At 44.3% G+C, this 23,265-nt stretch overlaps 1 protein-coding gene across 1 annotated transcript in view; it reads right to left on the minus strand.

The window, feature by feature from the left end:
- Positions 1-5,258: 5,258 nt before the first annotated feature.
- Positions 5,259-23,265, minus strand: part of LOC120840200 (arylsulfatase B-like) — an 81,705-nt gene continuing 63,698 nt past the window's right edge. Inside the window, exons 8-9 of the mRNA XM_040210607.2 lie at positions 9,220-9,659; positions 5,259-5,691 (exon numbers count right to left, since the gene is read on the minus strand). Coding sequence (XP_040066541.2) covers positions 5,443-5,691; positions 9,220-9,659 — 689 coding nt within the window. The 3' untranslated portion in view covers positions 5,259-5,442. The remainder of the gene's footprint in view (positions 5,692-9,219; positions 9,660-23,265) is intronic.

A 23,265-nucleotide genomic window follows, 5' to 3' on the forward strand; every position in this document is an offset into this window, starting at 1 on the left:
ATAGCCCGAACCCTCCCCCCCCCCTTACGGCAGAAAAGGAGGCCGGAGGTTACACCCGCACGCGACGCGCAAAGGCGATCGCACCTCATCGACTCGTGGCGGTGATACGTGACACCGGCGCCGTCCCTGCGCGGTGTAACATAACCGGCCGGGCTTGTGGCTATAGTAAACAAATAACCAAAGTCATTCCTCGTTAGGTGCCACAACAACCCCTCCCCACGGAAGAACAAGCAAAGAGAATGGAAGAGGGGGGAGGGGGGAGGATTCCTGGAGAGTTTTGCCGGTGCTAGCAGACTGTACACGAATGTACGAAACATGTTTGATGCATGGGTCTGTTGTTGTGTCCGCTCCAGAGCACATTGAGGATTTTCCGCCTATGGTCCAACGCAGCATCTTTACGCGCGGAGCTATGCCGCTATTTGCGACAATCTAACTTATGACAAGGCGCATGCATGCTTAGCCTTGTCAAAAATTAAGGCACACCTCGGGGACAACGCATCAATCTACTTTCGCCTCACTTACGTTAACAATTGAGCGGTCGCTCATTTTAAGAACCGGTACCAATTCCACGAGTTGCAGTACAGTGAGCTCCAGACGACGAAGTGGATCTTTTCGGGAGCAGGAAAGGCAAGAATGCATGCAACGGGGAAGGGGGACTTGTAAAACACCAAGCCACCCTGCAAAATTTGCAGACGCCTGCCTGCCACTGACGCCATACAAGGTGCGAGTGGGTTTGTACGGGCACTGGAAGGGACGGGGGGGGGGGGGGGGGGGGGGGGGAATGAAAAACGTCTTTTTGCTCAAAAAGGCGGTAAGTTGGGCTAGTTGGTTTAACATCGTCAAACGTGAAAACAGCGCAAAAAATTTAACAAAGGACAAGTGAAAGAAGTGCACGGACTTTTTGCTCTACGTGGATGGCGAGCTTGAGGCATTTAGAGAGCGAAAAGAACTGGAGTAGAAGGACGCCAAGAGGGTGCCTAGAATCCAGTCGCTTCACATGTGAAAATATGAAAGATCAGGAGAATTTCTTGTACGTGGCACGCAGCGCGGACTTTGAGTAGAAGAAGTCCTGAGTCCCCTGAACGTGTTCTAGTAGGTTACTTATTTCACCAAATCTGGCTGCGCCCGGATATATTAGAGACTCCTCTCGTCAAATTTCCCGGAGACCGACCCAGGCGTACACCACAGTTTTTTCAAATTCCTATGCCCTTCAATATAAACAATACCCCGCGAGACAAACGGTTGGAAGGCTTCCCTGCAGCTGGTTTGATAGATCGCGCTTCCAATCACGCTCTTTTCGTCTCGTGCGAAATGCAACCTGTGTGAACACAAAGTCTGCTCTGGACTTGGAGTCATGAGATTCGATCTACGAAAAGCGGATCGAGCCCGAAAAAAGCGACGGTGGTTGGCCAGGTCTGTGCTGGGGAAGCCTTCGCAAGAAGTGTGTGTGTGTGTGAGAGTGTTTGGTTGGCTTCATCGAGCTGCCCACTAGCCCACCGTAGAATCCACCTGTACCACCCCCTCACACAATGCAAGGGAAGGTACCGATGCCGGTGCAGATTCGTCTGGCGTCATACAAGGCTCGAGGAGGAGGAGGAAAGAAGGAGGAAGAGGAGAAAAGAGGGAAGGAGAGAAGGAATAGAGAGAGAGAGAAGAGGAGGGGGTGAGGAGGAAGCTGGGAAAGAGCCCCCAAAAAGTCAGTTGTGAAAAAAAAGAAAAGGAAAGGGGGTATGCGGTTGGGCATGTTCCCCGCCGATTTTTTGTGGGTACTGTAACAGATAATTGGGCCTATTTTTCGGGTTTTCAAGAACCTACTAAATTAATGCCGACACTCCCGGACAATGACAGATTAGACACTCCCTTCACCCGCTAGCTCCTCAGTATTGCAATCTGGTTGGTAGTAATTCAGGATTTTAGGAGTTCAGCTTTCAATTGTTCAGTAATTGTTTTCCTTCTGTGTATTTGCTAGGTAAATTTGTATTTTTCCGCCCGCGTACCGGCTGGGTAAAGTGCTAATACTATTTATTTCCACGCTTCGATACTTGTGAACCCCATTATATTATTTATCTTTCTAATTAAATGATCGCTTTAATTGAACTCCCGTTGTTTAAAAACTTGTGTTACGTCCTCTTTATTGGCAAGGCCTCACCGCGGTGTAGGCCGGTCATCTCGTCAGCAGATTTTTCTTCCTTTTCTGTCTATAGTGAACCACGAACCTGTGCGCGTGTGACGGCTTACGGCACTTTGTGGCGGCTTACGGCACTTGGTAGCGGCTTACGGCACTTGGTGGCGGCGCTGGCTGATTCTCACAAAGAGTGTTCTAATTGAAAATAAACACCTGCAGGTTTTTGCACTATATGACTCTCTTGAAATTTTATAAAAATATTTCCCCAGATCGATAACCCTCTTGCCCCCCTCAACCCAGTCACAGATCATGACTTTTCTCATCGCGGATGAGGTGTCGCAGGAGATCCTGTTGGAGCGACTTGAATATCACCCGAGCGCACACTTGGCTGTTGCCTCGGACATTCAACCGCTTACGCTACCTAAATCTCCCCTAACTCAACCTTGATTTCCCATTCGCCTGTATTTTTCGAGACATACACTGTTTTCGTTCCGCCCTAACCATGCGCGCCATCGGTCGAGGAAGAAGTGTCCGCAATGTCGCTCGTTTAAGTGATGCCTAGAGAAATTAATTAAACTATTTTGTCAGGAAGCTTTCGAGTGGGGCCTATAAATACGCATCAAATTATTTTGTCGGTCAGGTACTAATCTTAAAGTACTAACTTTAAATGGTAGCACAGCGAACATCTAACCAGCCAAGTATAACACCCTAATAAGAATCGTATACGCGCCGCAACGTTCAGTTTTCATTGGCAATAGCAGCCATATCAGCAATGAAACCAAGTTCGCGTGCTATTTTTACAGTGCTTCATGACGCCTGGGCAGTGTAATATGACCAAGTACGGATACTGTGGCATGCGTCGCTCGTGTACCACTAGTCGTTAAGACGGAAACGCCACAGCTGTATTTGATGCGACCACGACCTGGTTACACGTTTATTTTATTGTTTTAAAACAAAATAATGCAACATGTCTTTGCATATTTGTAATTACCGGTCATCAAGGTCCCATGGGGTAAAATTTAAAGAAAATCGAGAATGATTATTTTTTTTAATTGCCGCTCAAAAATCGCAAAATTTTGACTTTTTCGGTTTTGACGAAATTTTCGGGCGCAATGCAGAAAATACTTTCAACAGTATAACGCTAATTAATTTGTTAAAAGTTCACAAAGCGTGAAACGCTCGACACAAAAAGTTTCAGCTTTAGAACATAAATGTAAAGCGACTTAAAAATTCGCCGAAAAATGCATCATTATGTAAGATTTGTTCTAGAAGCCAAGTTCGGCATTTTGTTTTGCTTGAAATATATGCTCATATAAGTTAACTTTAACTAATTCTGGCAGAAACGTTTGCTTGAATTAAACATGAACATTTTGACGGTGCAGAAAGCTGTATTCTTTATTTCTCCAGCTTTGAAAGTTGCGTCGTCGCGCAGTTAGAAAAATCGTTTTTTCAACCTTCTCTCGAAAGCGATTTTTCTCACGAATACAAGGAAGTATCTTGCAAAAGTAAGGTCTGTACCATTGTGTGGACAGGTTTTGCTACCTCATATAAAAATTTGATTGAAAACAAGAAATAGGCATGACACCACCATGACCGTCCTTATCTGAACACACCCTACTGCGCTTTTCAAGCGCTGAAAGTCTTTTTAAATCTTGTTGACTTGGGGTTTTTTCGATGACGCGCAGCAAGTTTCTAATTGCAATCCTATCTCTATTCTCACAACTTAAAAGAAAGTTACTTGACAAATTTTAGTTAAATATTCGACTTATCGTGACGATTAGCCCCTCCTGCTATGTCCCCCCGGGGGCCAAATAACTCACCTGTACAAACCGCGTTAATGCATCCTTCACTGCGTTTCTTTTTTTTTTTTCTTTTTTTGCAAAACAAATTTATAACGCCTAAAAGAGAACACACTGTATAGGCGCGTATGTATTCCACCGACCGGGATCTCGTAAGTGTCACTTTGATTTTAAGAAAAAAAAAGTGACAAGGAAAAAACACGATTCACACGCGTTAGTCCTGGATCGAATGTGTACTTAATGCAAACGCTGATGAAAAATGAGCTGTGCAGTTAGGTTAGTGTAACCACGTTAGAAATATCTATGTAGAAATCAGTAGAATTGACTGCATATCGCCTATATACTAAATATCCTAAAAAAACAGACTGAGGCGACAATACTAAAACGTTCTGTGCCCAAGAAACTATTTAAAAATAAAATTCATAGATTGTCTACAGTCACTGATGAAATTAAGAAACACAACTCGTAGTTAATTATGTTCACCAGACCGACAGCCAGACGGCACAAGGAGGCCCATACAACGAAAGATTTAAAAAAAACGCGAAAGACGCGTGGTTGTTTAGCAATTGGTCAAAAGTCAAAACGCAAAAAAAAAGAACGGGGAGGGAACGTTTTAATAGGTTCCCACTATCCCACCTGGTTCCCACATAGCTCGTAAAAAGTAGCCTGTCGTGTTAAGCGCACTGCTATCATCATCATCATCAGTGTCATCGTAATTCTTATCAACGTCATCCTCTTGTAACCGTCATGAGAGTGATCATTATTGACGTCGCAATCATTTCATGCTTTACTTGTATCCCGAGAAACGACCAATGCATTTTATTTTATCTTTCTTCTTTATCTCCACATTGTATATAGTAACTGAAAGCTTAAGAACCACATGGCGTGTGGAGTAGCGAGAACAATGCAGGAGGACACTACAGGCTGTGTGACCTTTCCTGCGTTTTGCCAAAACCATCGGTTCGCCGGCGCCTGGGGCATGTCTCAACAAAATAAAACCAAAGTATGGTGGCGACGGAACAGACCACACATCCCGTTGCCTTCGCTTGTTTAGACCCGTCGCCGATGAAAAGTCTCCATAGCAGAAACCCGATTCGCGTGAGATTAGGTATCTACGCATGCGCAGTTTGACAGCAACGTCCCTGCGGTGGCGAGTCCTGACGTTCTCATAAGGACTCCACAGCCAATCAGATTGCGGGATTAGCCGAGTCGAACGCCGAAGAACGAACCGACGAGCAAAGGAGCGCAATAACCCTCATGGGCAACGCCTTGCGTTTATTAAGCTGCAACATAAACTTCATTGGGTCCGGCTGGTTCGATGCAAGGCGGCGACGCGTCTGCGATACGAACAGAAAATAGATAGCTTCTTAAACTTACCAATATATTGAAATAAAAAAAGAAGGCTGAGCCGGAGCCTTGAGCGCGAAGGGACTAACTTAAATTACGTTTAATTAATTTTACCTTTTTATTTGGGCGCTTTAGGTGGATGCTGTTTAGCTCACGACTCGTAGCTACTTATTACCGTAAAGATCGGGACGAAGAAGCACCGGGTTTCGTCATACTTTCAGCCAGCTGGCCACTGCTGTTGGCACTGTTGGGAGCGTGGCAAGTGCACTGTGACGGGCGCGGCACGTGTTGTCGGTCTTGCCAAGACATCCAGATGCAGTCGTTGTTCCTTGGATATCCGGCGGAATCGAAAGTCTCGTCCATCGGTGGCACTGCTTGGTCAATGTACGCCTGCAGTTTCTTCATGAGTCGCCTGAGGACCTGTACCAGAATAGAGAATCTTTAACAAGCATGAAAACGTGTGACCCTTCACTTTTTTATACGTGCTGCTTTCCTCGCCTCCCATACAAGGCTAACCAAGAGGTCGGGGTAACCTCAGCCCGTCCGTGCACGGACCCGCCGCCACTGCTCCTCTCCAATTTTGTACCTACTAGCGGGTACAAACTGCTCTAAAGCAGGTAAAAGACTGGGAAGTCAGGAAGGTGCGGACTCTGTGTTTCGCAAGATGACTGGGGAAGTTCTTTTGCGAGGTATGCGGAATATGCAAACGATTTTGTTATGCCTGTCGTTTGCGTCTCTCCAGCAAAACGAATAAGATGATCTATAAAGGCGTAATCACAAGCCAAGATTTACTATAACAGTACATATTCAATTCAAACAACTTTATGTAAAACGGTTCGTAAGCCGAGAAAAAATGATATGTCGTCTAAAGCACAATTCGGACGTCCGAAGGCTTCGGCGGACAGATGTTACGTAATAACCTGGCTCTGCCAGGTTTTTTACGTAACAGCTGTGTCTCAGTCGCGGACGTTCGGTGCACCCGGTGCGAATCCCGAAGGCCTCCGGAGCGAAATGGCGAGGACAGACCTGGACACGTTGGTCGCTACAGGAACTCCCGATTGCTTGCAGCCAAATAGCATTCAGCTTGTGACCTTTCGGGGCGACATGGCTGCTGGAAGAATCGCTGTCGCGATCACTGATTTCGCAGCAATTAGCAACGGCAACACTTTACAGGAACTGACATCTCCAAAAAACAGGCATTTGCACGCGCAAAAAAAAAAAAAAAAAAATCACGCTAAGAAAGCAAAGAGGAGAACGAAAGTAACAAACCGCGCTATGAAAGCCAAATCCCCGCGTCGCTTCCTATCACTAACACTGGTGACAACTGCTAAACACACACTACTTCACTTCAGGAAGGCTCCCTCAAGCACCTGGGTCAACATGAAACACTGGTCACTTCCGCGAAACGACTAGTCGAGGTAGGCGAGACAGGCGGGAGCAGACACATCGGCGGCCATGAAAGAATGGCAAAGCTTTTGTTTGTTATGGTATAAATCCAAACGGAATTAGGTGTCCGTCTTGTAAACATTTTGTAAAAAATAATAACTCTCATTACATGGGTTATTTTTTAAACGTAAAAATATGCCGCTCAAAAGGAAATACCAACATATAACAAAGGTTTAACAACCAAGATCTAAGTTGTCAATCAAACTCTTAGCCGATGAGAAGTATAGCAGCCAACGGGTGCTAGACGTCACGGAACACCAACTTCGTGGCGCGCGATTTAAAACGGACGAAATAGCCGCAAACTAAAATCAGTCTCGCGCAATAAATATTACTGTAAATTTTTTTTTGCTCGCGGAAAAATTGTTTTTTTGACATCTTTGTCACAATTAAGCTGTTTAAAAAAAACTTTTTTTTTCTTTGCAGTTACTCTTTAACATAGATCCCAATATCCTCACTTGAATAAAATCATTCCTAACGATTCACTTCCAATTTGTTCGTTCTAATGGCACTAATTCTTCGCCCTTACTTGTCAACTCCGGTGTCTCTCAGGGCTCTGTGCTCGGACCACTCTTATTTCTTATTTATATCAATGACATTCCTTGATAAATCAATAAATCAATAAAACCTTGATTTAAAAATCTCAGCTTTTAACCAGATTCATGTTTGTGGTGAACGATTCAGACAAGCCAAATCTACTGTTACCCCACATTGCACGAGCGTTTTACAACAACCTCACACTGTTCAATCTAACAAAGTCCCTTGTTAGAACTTAACAGCAGTTGCTCCTCGATGTTGCTGTCCTCAAGACTAGCAAGTGAAGGAGACGGTATGCTTTTGGAAGGTCAGTCTTGAAAACTACAAGTAGTTCTTTGTGAAGGTTGGATTCGTTGTTCAGTTTGAAGGTAGGGGACAAAGGGAGAAGGAATAAATGTTAATTTCTGTATATCGTATAAGTGACCAATGTTCGGGATACAAAAGTGCGTTCGATGTCTAGTAACCTGTGATTTTGTTGTAACTGTAGGTCTCTTTATGAAAGTTCAGAAATGGCTGTAGTCGGCCTTAGATTTCTGGGTGTATGAGGATTCGTGGAAGAAAATAACGTAGCTTAGTTTGAAACGCCCCTTTTTGTGTCTTCGTGCGACTAAACGTTTTGCTTTTTGTACCGCAGTCTCGGGCACTCAAAAAAAAAAAGACAAAAACATTGATGTCTACTAACTTTCCAGCAACCGATTGCAACTAAGCGAGGACCACACAATATAAATCCTAAGATAAGGAACCAAAACGTGAACGAGTTAAAAACAATATTTTCGTAATGATGTAACTTTTATACTTTTAAATTTTCCCTCGTAAAAATAGAATAAAAATGACCCCACTAAACGAAATAAGGAACACCGTTACTCTTTCCGTTCCAGCAAAAATGTAACAAGTTCCCGTTCCAGTTCCACCGATTTAAAGCGGAACGACGGCGTTCCTTCGCTCCTCCTAAAAAGGAACGCGTTCCTGGAACGCCGTTCCTTGGAACGCCGTTCCGTACAACTCTGCCCTGAGGGAATAATAAATTAATTGAAATGAAATTAAGATTGCCAGATGAAATGGGACCTGCGAAGTATGCACGAAACTTTAGAAATATAAGGTTACTCTAGCTTTCTCAACTCCGAGACCGGTTACTGGAAGTTCCAAGGGACGTAATACGAGCCAGATACATCAGGTGCAAGACGAATGAGCACAAAAGTGGTCTGACTCAAAATTGAATGCTTCCTTTTAATTGCTGCGCCATTTATGAAGCCTTTTCTAGACTAATTAAATCCCCAAATGAAACTACAACGTCATTCTGCCTCTGTGACCTAAAGGCGTTTCTTAGCGGTTTTTGAAGATTAGCGACTGGGTTTTCATATTGTTGAGTTGGCAACACTGGTCTATATGCTCTGCGTCAAATTCGTTGGCTGCTGTCGAAACCGGCGTTGCTTCCGCAGTGTTAGTAGCCCTTCGCGGCTAAGAGATCACGTGGCTTAGTACTGTATCTTGTTCAAACACGCTCTCGTATGCAGGAGCTTCGAGAGCGCTGGAGCACCCCAGAAGCTACACTAGCCTTAACGATATACTAGCACAAAATAGTTGACGCAGAGTAAAATATTGTTTCGTTTTTTTGTTTTTTGTTTCTAGTTATTGTAGTTCTTTGGCTAGATCCAGTTTGCTGCACTGTGATTGCCTGATAGTAAAGCCGTAGTCAAACTGCTCATTCATCATACATAAGCCGCGGTGTTCGATGCAAACACGATGCCTGAATTACCTACAGACACACTTCACGCATATCCGAATCATGTTGGCTTCATGCAATGCTTCGAACATCACAAATGTTTGGTATGGTCAGTGTGACAATGTGTCTGCAGACAGTCTTTTGTTCGTTCTATAAGCAGTGTGACGAGGCTTAAGCGTTATAGCATCCGGAATCCAATGCGGCTTCATTCAACCCATCCGAAATATAAAATCACAACTCCATACCAGCGTTCGACAGCCAGCCAAGTTCTGAAGCTCGCAGGGATCCTTGACCACGTCAAACAGGTGTGGCGTGTCCTCCGTTCTGAATCTGTCTTTGCGGTCTCCGCAGTGAATTTTCGCCTTCCCGCGCCATGCCGTCGGCAGCGACCACCCCGTCCTGTTCGCGTAAAACGTCTTCAGTGCCTTCCCTGCGAGCGACTCGAGCATCAGCCTGTCCAGGTCGACGCGCGGAGGCAGGTTCCCGGGGGTGGGCAGGCGCTGGTCGTAAGTCCCGTTCTTGTAGCTGTTGACGACCAGCTTGAAGTCGCCGCTCAGGAGGGCCGCCGTTCCGTCGACCGAGTCGAAGTTTATCAGCATCTCGCGGCGGGGAGACGGAAGGTCTTGGGACAGTGCCTCCCACATGTCCAATCCGTCGATGACACCGAGGTCCGCAATATTTCCTCCTGCATGTGGATAGTCGGATGTAGATATGAATAATCTCTGGTAACCATCTACGTAAGTTAGTTTTTTTTTTTTTTTTTTTTTTTTTTTTTGTCAACTTCAGTTTACGATGACAACTAGTGCACTTTCAAAAGTTTTTACGTGTCTATGGTGCTCTAGGGCCGTGAGGTACTACCACTGGAGCACGGTATCATCGACCTATTAATTGCGGGGCAGTATCAACACCAGAGCTAAGGAGAGTGTGAGCGCGCGTGATGAACATTCTTGCACGCATGGAGCTCAAGGTAAAATCCCGTCGGGTGAGCAAATATGTCCCCCAGTTTACCCAAGTAATAAGAATGATCGAATTAAGAATGACAGCCAATCTCTCTGAAGGAAATTATTCCTCGCGAATAAAATGTACACGATGTGCACACCACCTCCCCCCCCCCCCCCCCCCCCCCAAAGCAAAAAACTAACAAACAAACAAAGTATATATATTTCGAGTGTTTCAAACCGATCTTCCGCTGTGAAACGAGCCGCGAAAATCGGCGAGTGCATATAAAAAATTTAAGCTTTCACCGAATGTGCACGGAATCTGTCATGCAGTTTTACCATGTGATTATTGAATGCGAAAGTTTTCTTCCTGTAAAATAATGAGAGCACAAAACTTTCCTACGTCAAGGGTGGGCGCGCTCGCAGATGTCTCAGTTAGCTACCCTATTTACTTGTGACGCAATCTTCCAATAGGCGCAGCGAGCAGACAACATATATCGTCTGCTCGCTACGCCGACCCGGAGATGCTGCCACAAGTTAAAAGCGTCGGTAACTCGGTTGTCTGCGAACGCGCTCAATCTTTACTTAGATTTTTGCTCTGATCTTCTGCAAAGAAGAACTGCGCCTACAAATTTTACAGGGGTGAAACTTTCCTCTTCAGTGCACATTCGGTTAAAGTTTGAGCTCTCTAAATGCAGGCTTCGATCTTTTCGGCTCGTGTTACAGCAGACGTTTCGCTTCCAAACATATATTCTGCGGTACAGTTGGCGCAACTACGTGAACACAACTGTCACTTTTTGGTTCGCCCAGGTCATTCAGCTCAGAGCAGTGATTGGAACCTCGGCCGGGCGCGCGACAACGCCGCATGACGATTTGTTCCAGTTGGGTTGCTATCGACAACCAAATCTTCTGCTTTAAAGGGGGACCTGCAGAAATATTCTTCCGCCTGGCGGAAAACCCTCCTCGCCCTCTATTTTGCCCTTTCCCTCTTGTCTAGCTGGACGGCGATGTGGGGGGGGGAGGTTCCCTTTTTGTACCGGCGTCTTCTGAGACGATAAGCCTAGCAAAGTCTATAGTGAGCAGCAAGCTTTTTGGCCCCTCGCAAAGCCTGGCCCTCCGGGCGAATGTTTTACGGAGCTGGAAGGCTGCGCCCTGGCAGTCACCCACCCGAGGTGACAGAGTAAAGGCCTACTGGTTAGCTGCGATGTATCCCCACACCCATTGAACGTACTTTTTATACTTATTCTTGGTTTCTCAAATAAAGAGTGCAGAACGCATGCGCGAGATGTGGTGGTTACAATATGCGAGCATGATTCACATGTTCACAAAACATTCAGCATCCTCAAAAAGACAACCCATCACGCTCAAACCTGCCTCAAATGGGGAACGACGTAAAAGATAAATGTGTACCAGGAGCGGGAATCTAGTAGCGGGTTTCTCTTTTCGTATAGAACGTACAAATTATTGTGTGCCTAACTTGCAGGATATCATGGCCAACAAGATATGAATGAAATTTATATTTACAGGTCCCAGCAACCACATGAGTTGTAAAGGCAGCGAAGGTGAGTGTCAATATCAGGAAGTTTTAGTGGATCGTTTTTAGCTCTCTGTTAGGGTACTTCACAACGCTAGCCTTGCTGTGAACATTCTTTATCAAGCACGGCTATCGGAGTGGAAAACACAATATAATACCAATATTGGGTAGTTTAGCTTGTCGTGTTATCGTTCAACGTCGCTTGTATTGGTGCTACAGCATGGGCTGCTACTTCAAATGATCCTTTGGAGTCTTTAAAAATATAGAGCAAGAACAGCTCATATTTTAATACGACACAGGATTTTAATACAACATTTTAAAAACGCAGATACACTGCGCCACGAATTTAGCACGAACAACCTATCGGCGATTTTTCTCGTTCTTTTTTCTTGTGAGACGTGAATGGTATTTAGACAACTGTTAATGCGAGTATCCAACCTAAGTGGTAGATGTTAGAACTAGCCAATACATAGCTGGGAAAGAAAGTAAAATTTGCTGATATCGAGTTCGTTCTAACAGTGTTGCGTAACGTTCGCATACCGCTGCAAGATCAGTAGAAGCAGCGTAAATCAGAAAAAAAATGAGGCAAAACAAGTTTTTGGTAGGGTTTTTTCTATAGCTGTAAATTTGTAATTTCTGTAAAAGCGGTTTGGCAAAAAGTGCTGCCATGGGAATCAACTTACATGGCTTCAATTTGTTGTTGTATACTAAATTCTGTGCGACCCTTGCATTAAAATGTCAATTTTATGTTTGGGCTAGCTGTGTCACGCAGAGCAAGAGACAATTCTATTTCTCTAACATTTAAACAAAACCTCCACAACGCCAAATAAAATTTCTGAGAGTACGCTCAATTTCTGCTGGTTTAGAATCGTATCTACGTCAGGCGATTTGACGTTTCTTGCCGAATTTCTTGTATGAGAATAAATTGCCCCCTATAAAACTGAAAAAAAAAAAGTTTCTTTGTACAATAGACTCATTGATTTACACTGATCATGTAGAGGTATATAAATCATGTAAATTATGCTCACAAATTCAAACCACCATATCTCGCACGTGCGTTCTGCACTCCTTATTTCAGAAATAAGTATGAAAAGTACGTTCAATCGGGGTGGGGTGCATCGCAGCTCTCAAAGTAAGCGTTTGCAACAGGCTCCAGCCGAAATCTTTGCCACAGGTTACAGCCGAAAACTTTGCCACAGGCTACAGCCAGAAAACTTCCACAGATCAAATGCGTGACTGCCAGGGTGCAGCCTTCCAGCTTCGTAAAACATTCACCCTGAGGGCTAGGCTTAGCGAGGGGACAAAAAGCCTGCTGCAAATTATGGGGTTTTCTAGGCTTATTCTCTAAGAAGAAGCGGATACAAAAGAGGACCTTCCTCCCCTCCTCGCCATGCAGCAAGACAACAGGAAAAGGGTAAAAGAAAAAGAGAGAGAGGAGGACTTTCTGCCAGGCAGAAGAGTATTTCTGCAGGTTCGCCTTTAAGCACGCCTGTAGAGCCACGGAATAAGCTACGCTGCAATACCCGACACTTCAGACATCTTGGTGCTCGAAATTATCGTTGTCAGGTATCTGAAGCATTATCTAAAATCGCGGGAAATCCGTTTTTTTTTTTTCCTCGTCCTCCAGAATTTCTAAAACAGTCCGCGACATAGCAGAGCTATATCGCTGAATCTTCCTGACGCCGTATCTAATGTAGGGTTGTCAATACTGTAGTCCCTATCAGGCTGAAAGGTGTACTGAAACAAACATTTTAGTATCCAAAATAGGTGTCGCCCGATCTTTCCACGAGACGGCAACCGCCGGTGTGCGCGAGCACACGCAACAAAATTGACATCATAGTCCTTCATTCATGCTTAAGATGACAGTGAAATGTTTGGGCTCCGGGCAAATGGAGAATAAAGACAGGATTTTCATCTCGACAGTGGGGTCTGGTGTAAAAGGTAGGCGATTCATTGGTCTAAGAAGCGCGTAGCTTTCACTTGTGGAGATGGGAAGCCTGTCTTTATTCTCCTTTGGCCCCAAGCCCATGCATTTCACTGCCCTCTTAAGCGTGAATGGAGGACTATAAGATCAATTTTATTGAGTTTGTTCGCGCACACCGACGGCTGCTTGCTCGCCGAAAGATCGCGCGCCACTTAATATGGACGCTAAAATGCTTGGTTCAGTACCCCTTTAAAATTAATGCATGGGGTCGGCCTCAGTGTGGGTAACCGAAAGGCCAGTGCCCCCCAGGAAATCGGTAAATGCAGTGCCGATATTCTGAGCGTACGCGCCGAGAAACGGGGGAGACGAAGAGACGAGAGAATGCGAGGATGTCAGAACGCCTAGCTCTGTTTTGAATGAGTTGTGGGTATGGGCACGAGCGCGTGGCTTTGAAAAGTGTTTCCTAAGTGCAATTTCTTGTACACACAAGAGCATTCGACTGAACTAAGTAGGCATGCCTGTGTCTTCAGTGCAAAAATTTGTGAGAGGGAGTAAAGCATTTAAATTCGGACGAATTCGACCGGTGCGGTAGAGAAAGAGTCGAACTGGAACCAAACCGTTATTTTTAGCCAAACTGGAACCGAACCGAACCGAAATCTTCGCCGCCATCTTCAAAATGAACCTGAGCGTAACCGAAAGCACAATATTGGTAACCGGATTATAACGGTTCAGCTCAATGTGTTTTTTGTTAATACCACTGACTGAATAATTGAGAAAAAACAAAACATTGACAGCTGTATTTCTATACATTGGTCATCACCATAAACAGAATTGCAATGTGTCAGAAAGGGTGGTATGTCCATGGCGGGTTTGCATAAGCACTCCGATTCATGACATAATGTCACGTGATGTTATGCGACGTGGTCGCGTGAAGCCATGATGTGTCATATTCTGGCATGAAGTGAAATGAGGTCACGTGACCTGACGTCATGTTGTCAAGACGTCGTATCGCGTGACGCCATGACAACACTTTACACCCAAGGTTACTGAGCCAATAGTATAGTTGACGCCGTGATGTCATGTGACACCACGACTTTGCGCCGTGTCTCAAGAGAAACCTACGTACTTGAACGCCATGCGCCTGATCTATTCAGGCTCATGGCAATCAAAGCATCAACAAAAGTTCGAGTACTGAGTAGTCTTGAATGAAGGGTGAGAATAGCCCAACTGTAAAAATGTCTGGAGCTTCACAGTTGAGTTTTACAGGATGTTCGTTCTCTTCTTCATCGTACCACTGTATTTCCTTTAAAAGTCGCAGTTTTTGGATGTAAACCGATAGTTGACACTCATTGTTTAATAAACATTGAAAGGTCAGACAAGAGGGGGGGAAGTTTAGTTTCAGAAACACAGTATTGCAAAGTTTCTTCGGCTCGGTATCTGCAACACAAACCAGAGAGCCGTACGTGGTCCGTAAAACTATAATATTTCAAAAGACACTCGTGCCAGAAGAAGCGTTTGTGTAGTGCGACACGCTCGCGCCGTTTCTTACGACGCGGCACCAAGAAAGAATAACTGGTTTCTGTCACATGCATGCCTTGCAATGACGTCACATCAGCTGGCAGCGCGGTGGCCTTGCTGATGAGCGCGCACCTTCGGCAGCCCACATTTCCCACCACCAAGTTTTTTCTCGGTAAGAACAAGCGCCAATGGCCACCAGCATGGTGTGATGACGTTACATGCAAGCCCCTTAAACGGTTCAGTTTTCTTGTAAAATTTGCAGCACAAGCCAAACAGATGGCATAAACCGTCCAAGTTCCGAAGTTGTTCAGTATGCATCACTCTAAGAAATGCCCTGCCGTCGACTCACCTGCAAAACCTTCAAATGGCCATTCTCTGCGATGTACGAATTAAACTCAGCGAATGAGAAGGCGGGACACCCATTTAGACCCAAAAATAAAGTCTGCGTTGTGGCATTACGCAATGCAAAGCGTCATGCTTGCATTGCGTATTGCCACAGCGCAGACTTAATTTTGACGTCTAAACAAATGTTCCTCCTCATATAGCTGATTTCGTAGATCGCAGAAATTGGATGTTTGAGTGCTTTGCGGGTAAGTAGAAGCGCAGGCATTTCTTAGAGTGTGGAGCAGTCTCACGATAATACGGCAGACTAATGAATGTTATGGGGCATCCGTGGTGAAGCACAGAGCTGTAAAGGGAGGACCCAGATAGCAGCGCAAGTAAAACCGAATAAAACTTGAGAAGCCTGAGACAGTATTTGGCGAAGTTTCTAGCTCATGCTCAGGCCCAAATGTGATCTATATTAGGAATATAAGTTCATCTCTATGTCTTTATTTTTGTGGTTATAGTCATCGTGTTTTGAACTATTTTGAAGACTTATAGATTTTGTGCATTTGCCTTCTGATTTATGATGTGAGCCCATAGTCCGTTTTTACCGAGCCCGTTACCCTGTGATTAAGAGGGCCAAACAGCGAACAATAAAACATGTTTCCGCAGGCCGGCGCTCAACAGCAGGCATATTCTTAAATAGCCTCCTCCCCTGCCTGTCGCAAGCAATGATGTGAAGTTCGTTCAGACAAATTGTGATAAGGATACACGTTTATTTACTTACGGAGCTGAGATTTGACAACTTAAAAAAAAGAAAGACGACCATCTTATTAGGAAGTGCATTTCTCGTAAGTGAATGCACACTATTGCTGAAAAATTTCTCAAAACTGTTTTCCTACATTTTATTTCGTACAGGCACAATTACCGGAGATTGACAGCGTTAAATAGATTTTTGAGTTGGAAGCCGATTTAAGCAAATATGTTTTCCTGACGTATCAATTACATTTCAAACAAAAAAAATGTTTTCTTATATGTAATGACCAGCAGATTTAAATGTCTGTGAGACGGACGAAAACAAGGACACAGGGGCTAGTGGTGAAATTAAAACAACCTCTTGGTCACACGCTCAGACCGGCAGAAAGCCAGAATCATCATCGATTCGCAAGAATGTTGGTTATTTTCAAAGTGAATTGGACGGTACTTTGTCACGGACAGAGGTCTTCATTAGACACATTGGTCAAATTTAACCCTGTACGAGAATGCTTTCCCTTGGTTCCGTGCTGTTTCATGCCAGCTTCTACCTGAGTATGAGGAACGTGTATACTAGGCTGAGCATTTTTATCACTTTCTTGCCATGATGCATCAAGGTTCTGAATGTAAACAAAGTACGTCAATAAAACAAGATTGTGGTTGTCTCTGAGTGTTTCTATAAAAAAAAAAGACTGGTCCTAAAATTTTCACGGGAATTAAAAAGTACAATAGTATCGCGTAAATATACATATCGTGAAATATATTCCCTGAAATATATTTTACAATATACGTGCCAATAAAATGCGCATTCGATGATTTTAGCTACCGCAATTAATACTTTATGGTAAGAGCATAGCCATGATTTAACTTTTATGACAGTGGCATATTATTCTTATTCATCTCAGGAACCACAATAAAAAAGACAAGCCCCTTGTGGGACCTTATTATTTTTTTCGCTTGAAGCCTTGAATTACGCTGGGACTCAAACTGAAAAACAGAACGTTTCGGTTATGGTTACGGTTATAGTTTCCTCTGAATATCGGTTTCCTTTTGGTTTTTTTTACGCTTTTAGTATTTAGCGTTTTGGTTACTGGTTACACGTTCCTAAAAAACGTGTTATGTTTTTGATTTATCCAGTAATTTGCTTTATTTGAATGCTAGCCAGCCGCTTTATAATAAACGGTCTAAAGTAGTCCCAGACATCCAACACGGGACATTCTCAATAACAAGAACTCAAAAATATCTTAGTACTTCTATTCGTCAAAAGTTTCACACGTTTCTAGCTCCAACACTTGTTCCCTACATCTTTTTGCATTATAGTTTGACACCCAAGCATACATATCACCCCCGCTACTCGGGGGTACCCCATCGCATTCTATATAGTAAAAATAAGAAGAAACATCGCTGCTTCGTTGTACGGCAGCGTTTGTACACAACCCTCAGGAAGTTTCCACTGGGTGCTGGAAGAGCCATTTGCACCTTCTTGTCGCTATAGTTTGTTGCAACCTAAGATATGCAAAAGAGGCTTGTTTCACACTGAAGGAAGAGCAGAACTATAGCCCTCCACAGGTAAAATACTTCTAAGTGGAATAAAGTAATAAAATTGTAAGCTGTGCTAGTTGGTAAAAGTCAAACATAATTTAAATACAATAGAGCAAAACAAGGAAGGCTTAGGAGAGGAACGAACAACACAGAGAGCTGTAAAAATGCGTCCTGTGGTGTTCGCTCCTTTCCCTAGTCTCCGCTGTTCTGCGCCGGTACACCTACATCATGTTTGCTATTTCCAAGCAAATGCATGTGGTTATTCGCGACTCCAATTCACAATAGGTGGCGCCACTCGTATTCCAATATGGCGGTTGCTGAGCCTGTCTAGTGTGCTCGCTTCATTGAGCGACACAAATCACTGCTTATACGAGGAAGCTTGGTGTTATGGGGAGCGCAGTTCACCCCTTTATCCTGAAAACAAAAACGGTGTTTAGGGTAACACGTACGTCAGGAGGCACGTTTTAATTCTGGAACGAAACCGAAACTAACCTTTATTGTTGATTTAATTTCACGGTGTAGGTTTTTTACTTTTTGATATCTCATGATACATCTCACAACATAATTATTGGGCTAACGAAGTTGTTCACGAAAACTTTATCTTGTGACATACGTATCCGATCCAGTCACTTCAAAATATTTTGAAGAGTTCAATGTCCCTTTAAAGAGAGGGTCTTTCATATACCTTAGAAGTAACATAGAACATTATGTTTGTTGAAAAATCAAGTGCTGATATTGGCGTGTTCTTGCGGCCTTTTCTCGCTCAGATAATTGTCATGCAAAAAATGGATAACTCAGGGCCTTTTACTGAGTTTTTATGTGTTCAGATGATTAATTGCTTTAAAGGAATACTGAACCAAAACTTCGCGCTCACAAACCAAGGTTGGACGGATAGGCGGGACGCTGCAAAAGCGAAAAACATCAATCATACAGCGATATTTCTAACGGATCGCCATATTTTTGGAAAAGAAGTGTGCGATTGAAGACGGTCAACGAGGCTGACGAAATCACGATTTTCATTCCCTCTCGTCTTTGCTACGTCCCGTCGAGCTGGTGAACCGAAAGAAGGCGAAGAGAAGCGAGGCCGCTTCCTTTCATTCTCAAATTGTCCAGGAAACAATGACGTCAAAGAACTCGCTGGATCGCGCCCTTCTTTTCCAAAAGTACGGCCATCCGTTTGAAATATCAATGTATGAGTGATGTTTTGGAGTTCGTAGCGCCCCGCTCAACACTTCTGCGGCCTTATTTCGCGAAATCCTCTTTTCGGTACAGTATCCATTTAAAATTATTCCTAGCACAAGAATAACAGAATCAATCTAAATTTACAAAAATATTATCACGGGTGAGGACTTCAGAATATGTTCACAAAACGTATAAAATAAGAAACGCGGTTATCACTACAAGAACCCAGAAACAAAATCCGAGTCATACATCAGAAGTGTGTATGCTTTTTAAAGCAATGCATATCGGACTATAGATTACACGCCGTGTTTGACTGATTGTCTCTCATGATTACGATGTCAGTTTTTTATATGCTAAAAAAAAGAAATTAAGACCTTTCTGGAAAAAGTATTGTGGCTAAATGGCGTCCTTTTGCGATCGTGGCGTTTATTGGGGACATACGTTGCCGAAATTTGTATTAATAATTATAATAATAATAAAATCAAGACATTCTAATACAGAGTTTTTCAGCTCTAATATCATTTGTTGCTTATGATCTAATTAGAAACGCTCGGACAAGTATGGCAATCAAAAGTGTGCAAATTATCATCACCGGTGACGATTGCAGCAATTTTAATTAACGCTTTATAAAAAAATAGTCTAAAATCATTGAAAACATTCTAACCAGTCTCAGAAATCCACGTAAAATTGCATTATTGTGGGTGCACCGTATAGTGCTATAAAATTCGCAACTTTTGACAATCGGCAGAACTTCCAAAGTCGCCGCCAAATCTTCTAAACCAAATGCCATTCCCCCTACCCCTCACAAAAAAAAAAAAATGTATTACAAATTTTTTTTACAACATTTAGCTCCTCTAATTTTTACGCGTCATCATTTTGCCAATTTCAGCCTACCCACTTGCACGTCTGTTCACTGCAGCACGTTTTTCGTTGACGTTAAAAACCGGTGAAACAGTAGGGGTTTTATACGAGCGAAACGCAAGCACTGTGCTCACGTTAGCGTTGCGTGTTCCACAGTGCGCGTGCGCGGAGCCCAAAAATGCAGTCATAGATTGGCGTATGGTGATGACGCGCATGCGCAACGTGAGGCACGCAACTCTAGCGCAAATTCACAGCGCTTGCGTTTGCTTCGATACGCAATACTAAAACTCTCGAGTAAGGTAGCTTCCATAGCAGCTGCAGCGCTACATTGGGGCAGTGAAGAAAGTTGTCTGCATTCGGAAATGACATTTCGGGAGCCATGATCGCGAGCAGTTCCGCCGTGCCGGCTGAACGGGAGAACCGGGGGACCCTCACTAGAGCGCTTCCCGTTTCCGCCGCGGAAGGGCGCTCAACCAGCTGGAGGCGCAAATAGAAGCGCACGTTTCTCGCTTTCCGATTCTGTGACGCTAGAAAGATTGTGCATTTATATATTAGCGCCATTTTTCAACCGGGTTTGGAGGCGGAGCGTCTCCTACAGATATTGTGCAACAAAGAGTGTCACGAACTTTCGTCGAATCAGATTTTTACGTCGAACCTCTAGGTTTGACTGGTTCGACAAACCTTCGACCTTTCAACCAGGTTCTACAAGGATCGACTTCGTGGACAGTGTGGTTAGGTTCTGATACAAGCATGTCTAGGTTTAGGGAAAATGTTTTACGGAATAGCTTGTTTTATTTTATAAATAGTTACAATCAACGGAACATATTTCTAATAATATAAAAATTAACATAATTCATTCTTGCCATATTACCGAAACAACCAATAAAGTTCTGCCATTAACAATGTTTGACTAGGTATATTTGGTCATCACCATCCAATCCAAAGCCAACTAAGACAGCCCTTCGCGCATGCGGATAACAGTCCAACCCTAGTCTAACTTTCTCGAACTTTCCAATAAAAGTTTGAATAAGTCAAATCTGGTCGAACTCAGACCTTGATCGCTTCGCGCACATATGGCATGAAATGGGAACTTTGCCGATTTTTTTATTGATAGTTTTCGATTTGGCTGGAAATTGGCAGACCGCATCACTAACTCTTTCTCAAATGATAGCCAAAATATATTATAAAATTCAATTTTTTCTTAAATTTATTATGGAATTTTTAAGTTACGCCGGCCGCGAGGGTTCAAGGAGGCTACTCTCTACTGGCAGCAATGAAAAATCCCTACTCTTCCCTACCCGCGTTCATCACCGGCGGGCAGGCGGACGAGCGACCCGGGCAGTCGTGAAGTGGCTCTCTAGGCGCCAGTGATCGAGGTTGTTTTTCCCACAGCTTCAGGGTTGAAAGAGTCTTTGCAATGGGTAGCAACCTGTGCTCCGCGGTAGATTGTAGGAACAGTGCCGGGAAAAGCTTTTTCTACACCCTTGTTTTCGTGGAAGAAAATTCGCTCCCCGGCAGCAATCGAGGCCACCTACGTCAAGGCGCTTTTGCGCGAACTCTGTGACGAGAGAACTAGTGCCACTTGAAACATGAACACTTATGCTCAGAATGCTTAAAAGTCGCATGCTGCGATTTGAGTATCCTTCTGCAGATGGAACAGCTTCAAGAGCGGCAAGCGCTGGCTCAAGCAAGCTGTGACCATACCTCGGCATTCTCGCTCATCACTGCGATCACTCACGATCACTCACGCTCACCGCCAGATTTGAGGTGATCGTGAGTGAGGCCGCGAGTCTCGAAAAATTGTGGGCGTGAGTGATCGTGCGTTCTGCAAAATCATGAGTGTGAGTGTGAGTTCTGCGAACTCATGAGCATGAGTTTGATCGTGAGCGTGATTGTGAGTTCTAAAAACTCTTGCGTGTGAGTTTCAGTCCTGAGTACTCATGAGTTTGAGTGTGAGTTCTGAAAACTGATGAGCGTGTGAGCGTGAGTTCAAAGGACTCACAAGTGTGAGTTTGAGCTAGAGCTCTAAGTGAAGTACTCATGAGCGTGAGTTCTGAGGACACATGAGTGAGTTTGAGCTAGAGCTTTAAGTGAAGTACTCATGAGCGTGAGTTCTGAGGACTCATGAGTGAGTTTGAGCTAGAGCTCTAAGTGAAGTACTCGTGAGTGTGAGTTTAAGCTAGAGCTCTAAGTGAAGTACTCATGAGTGTTAGTTCTGAGGACTCATGAGTCATGAGTGAGTTTGAGCTAGAGCTCTAAGTGAAGTACTCATGAGCGTGAGTTCTGAGGACTCATGAGTGTGAGTTTCAGCTAGAGCTCTTAGTGAAGTACTCATGAGCGTGAGTTCTGAGGACTCACGAGTGTGAGTTTGAGCTAGAGCTCTAAGTGAAGTACTCATGAGCGTGAGTACTGAGGACTCAGGAGTGTGAGTTTGAGCTAGAGCTCTAAGTGAAGTACTCATGAGCATGAGTTCTGAGGACTCATGAGTGAGTTTGAGCTAAAGCTCTAGGTGAAGTACTCATGAGCGTGAGTTCTGAGATCTCTTGAGTGTGATCGTGCGTTTTGAGACTCATGAGCATGAGCCTGAATAATGACGTGAGTCTTAGGGTGGATATGAGTCCGGTGATTACATTAGTCTGCGTGGTGACGTGAGTCTGAGGACCTTGGCCATGATGAGTCGCGGTGAGCGCTGGCATTATCTTGACTGGGTTGGTCACGTGAGCTCATGGGCCATCGTAGTGAGCGAGGAGATTCTCGCCTCGCAACTACTGCGCGGGGTTTAGGGTTGGTTTGGGTGTCGCTCGCCTGCTCCTCCATATCGACGCGCTGAGTTCTGTGTAGGGCGGAAGGAAGATGGCGGTTTGTTCTTGCAGACTCCTCCTTGCCAGCACCCTCCGCAATGTGGAGGGCAGAGGGGGTATGGGGGGACGAAAGTTCGCTTTCGTCTCGCCTCGGCGTTCACTCGTCGCTTCACCGCAGACGGCGAGACGCCGACGGACTGATGGCGCTTCGAGGCGGCGCGGTAACGTCGGACTGATGGAAGCGTTCCAAACGGTTAGCGCTTCTCTCCCTGTAGCATAGAAAGGCTCGTGTGGATTTCGGCTCCTGTTGCCAAGTTTGTGCCGGTGGGCATATAGACTTATAATTGCGTCAACTATAACGTTCGCACAGCTGCGATAAAATCAAGTGACTCATGATCCCCACCAGAACCCAGTCGCACAAGCAACTTTATCTTTCCATGTACACCACCGTACCTTTCGCAAATGAGTCATCACTCAGGGCAACAAAGGCGGTGTCAGGGTCAAAGGAAGCTTCTAGTGAGATATTTCATATTGTGCGATATCATGCTTTGAAGTTTCGCTCGCGGCAAGATGGTGCAAAAATGTTCCCCTCCCAAACTTTATGACGGCTTTCTGTAGCGCATCATTCAGCCGCCCAAAATACAATTTTAATTTTGAGCACTAATTACTGCCGTTATTAGTGCTAGTTCGCCGTTATACACTGCTAAAAATGAAAACTGCGCAAACACACGGACAAGAACGAGAAGGTAGACGAACACAGCGCTGTTTTCTCTTCCTCGTTCTTGTCCGTCTTTTCGTGTTTTTTTTTTCTTTATTTTTAACCATGAAATAACAACTAGCCTGAACTTCAACGTTATACACTTCTGCTTAACGTAATAATGCTGAAACGTTAGTGAAGGTGCGCAACACCCTAA

Source organism: Ixodes scapularis, unplaced genomic scaffold (genome assembly GCF_016920785.2).
Source record: "Ixodes scapularis isolate PalLabHiFi unplaced genomic scaffold, ASM1692078v2 PGA_scaffold1__304_contigs__length_218370807, whole genome shotgun sequence".
In the NCBI taxonomy this organism is placed as follows: domain Eukaryota; kingdom Metazoa; phylum Arthropoda; class Arachnida; order Ixodida; family Ixodidae; genus Ixodes; species Ixodes scapularis.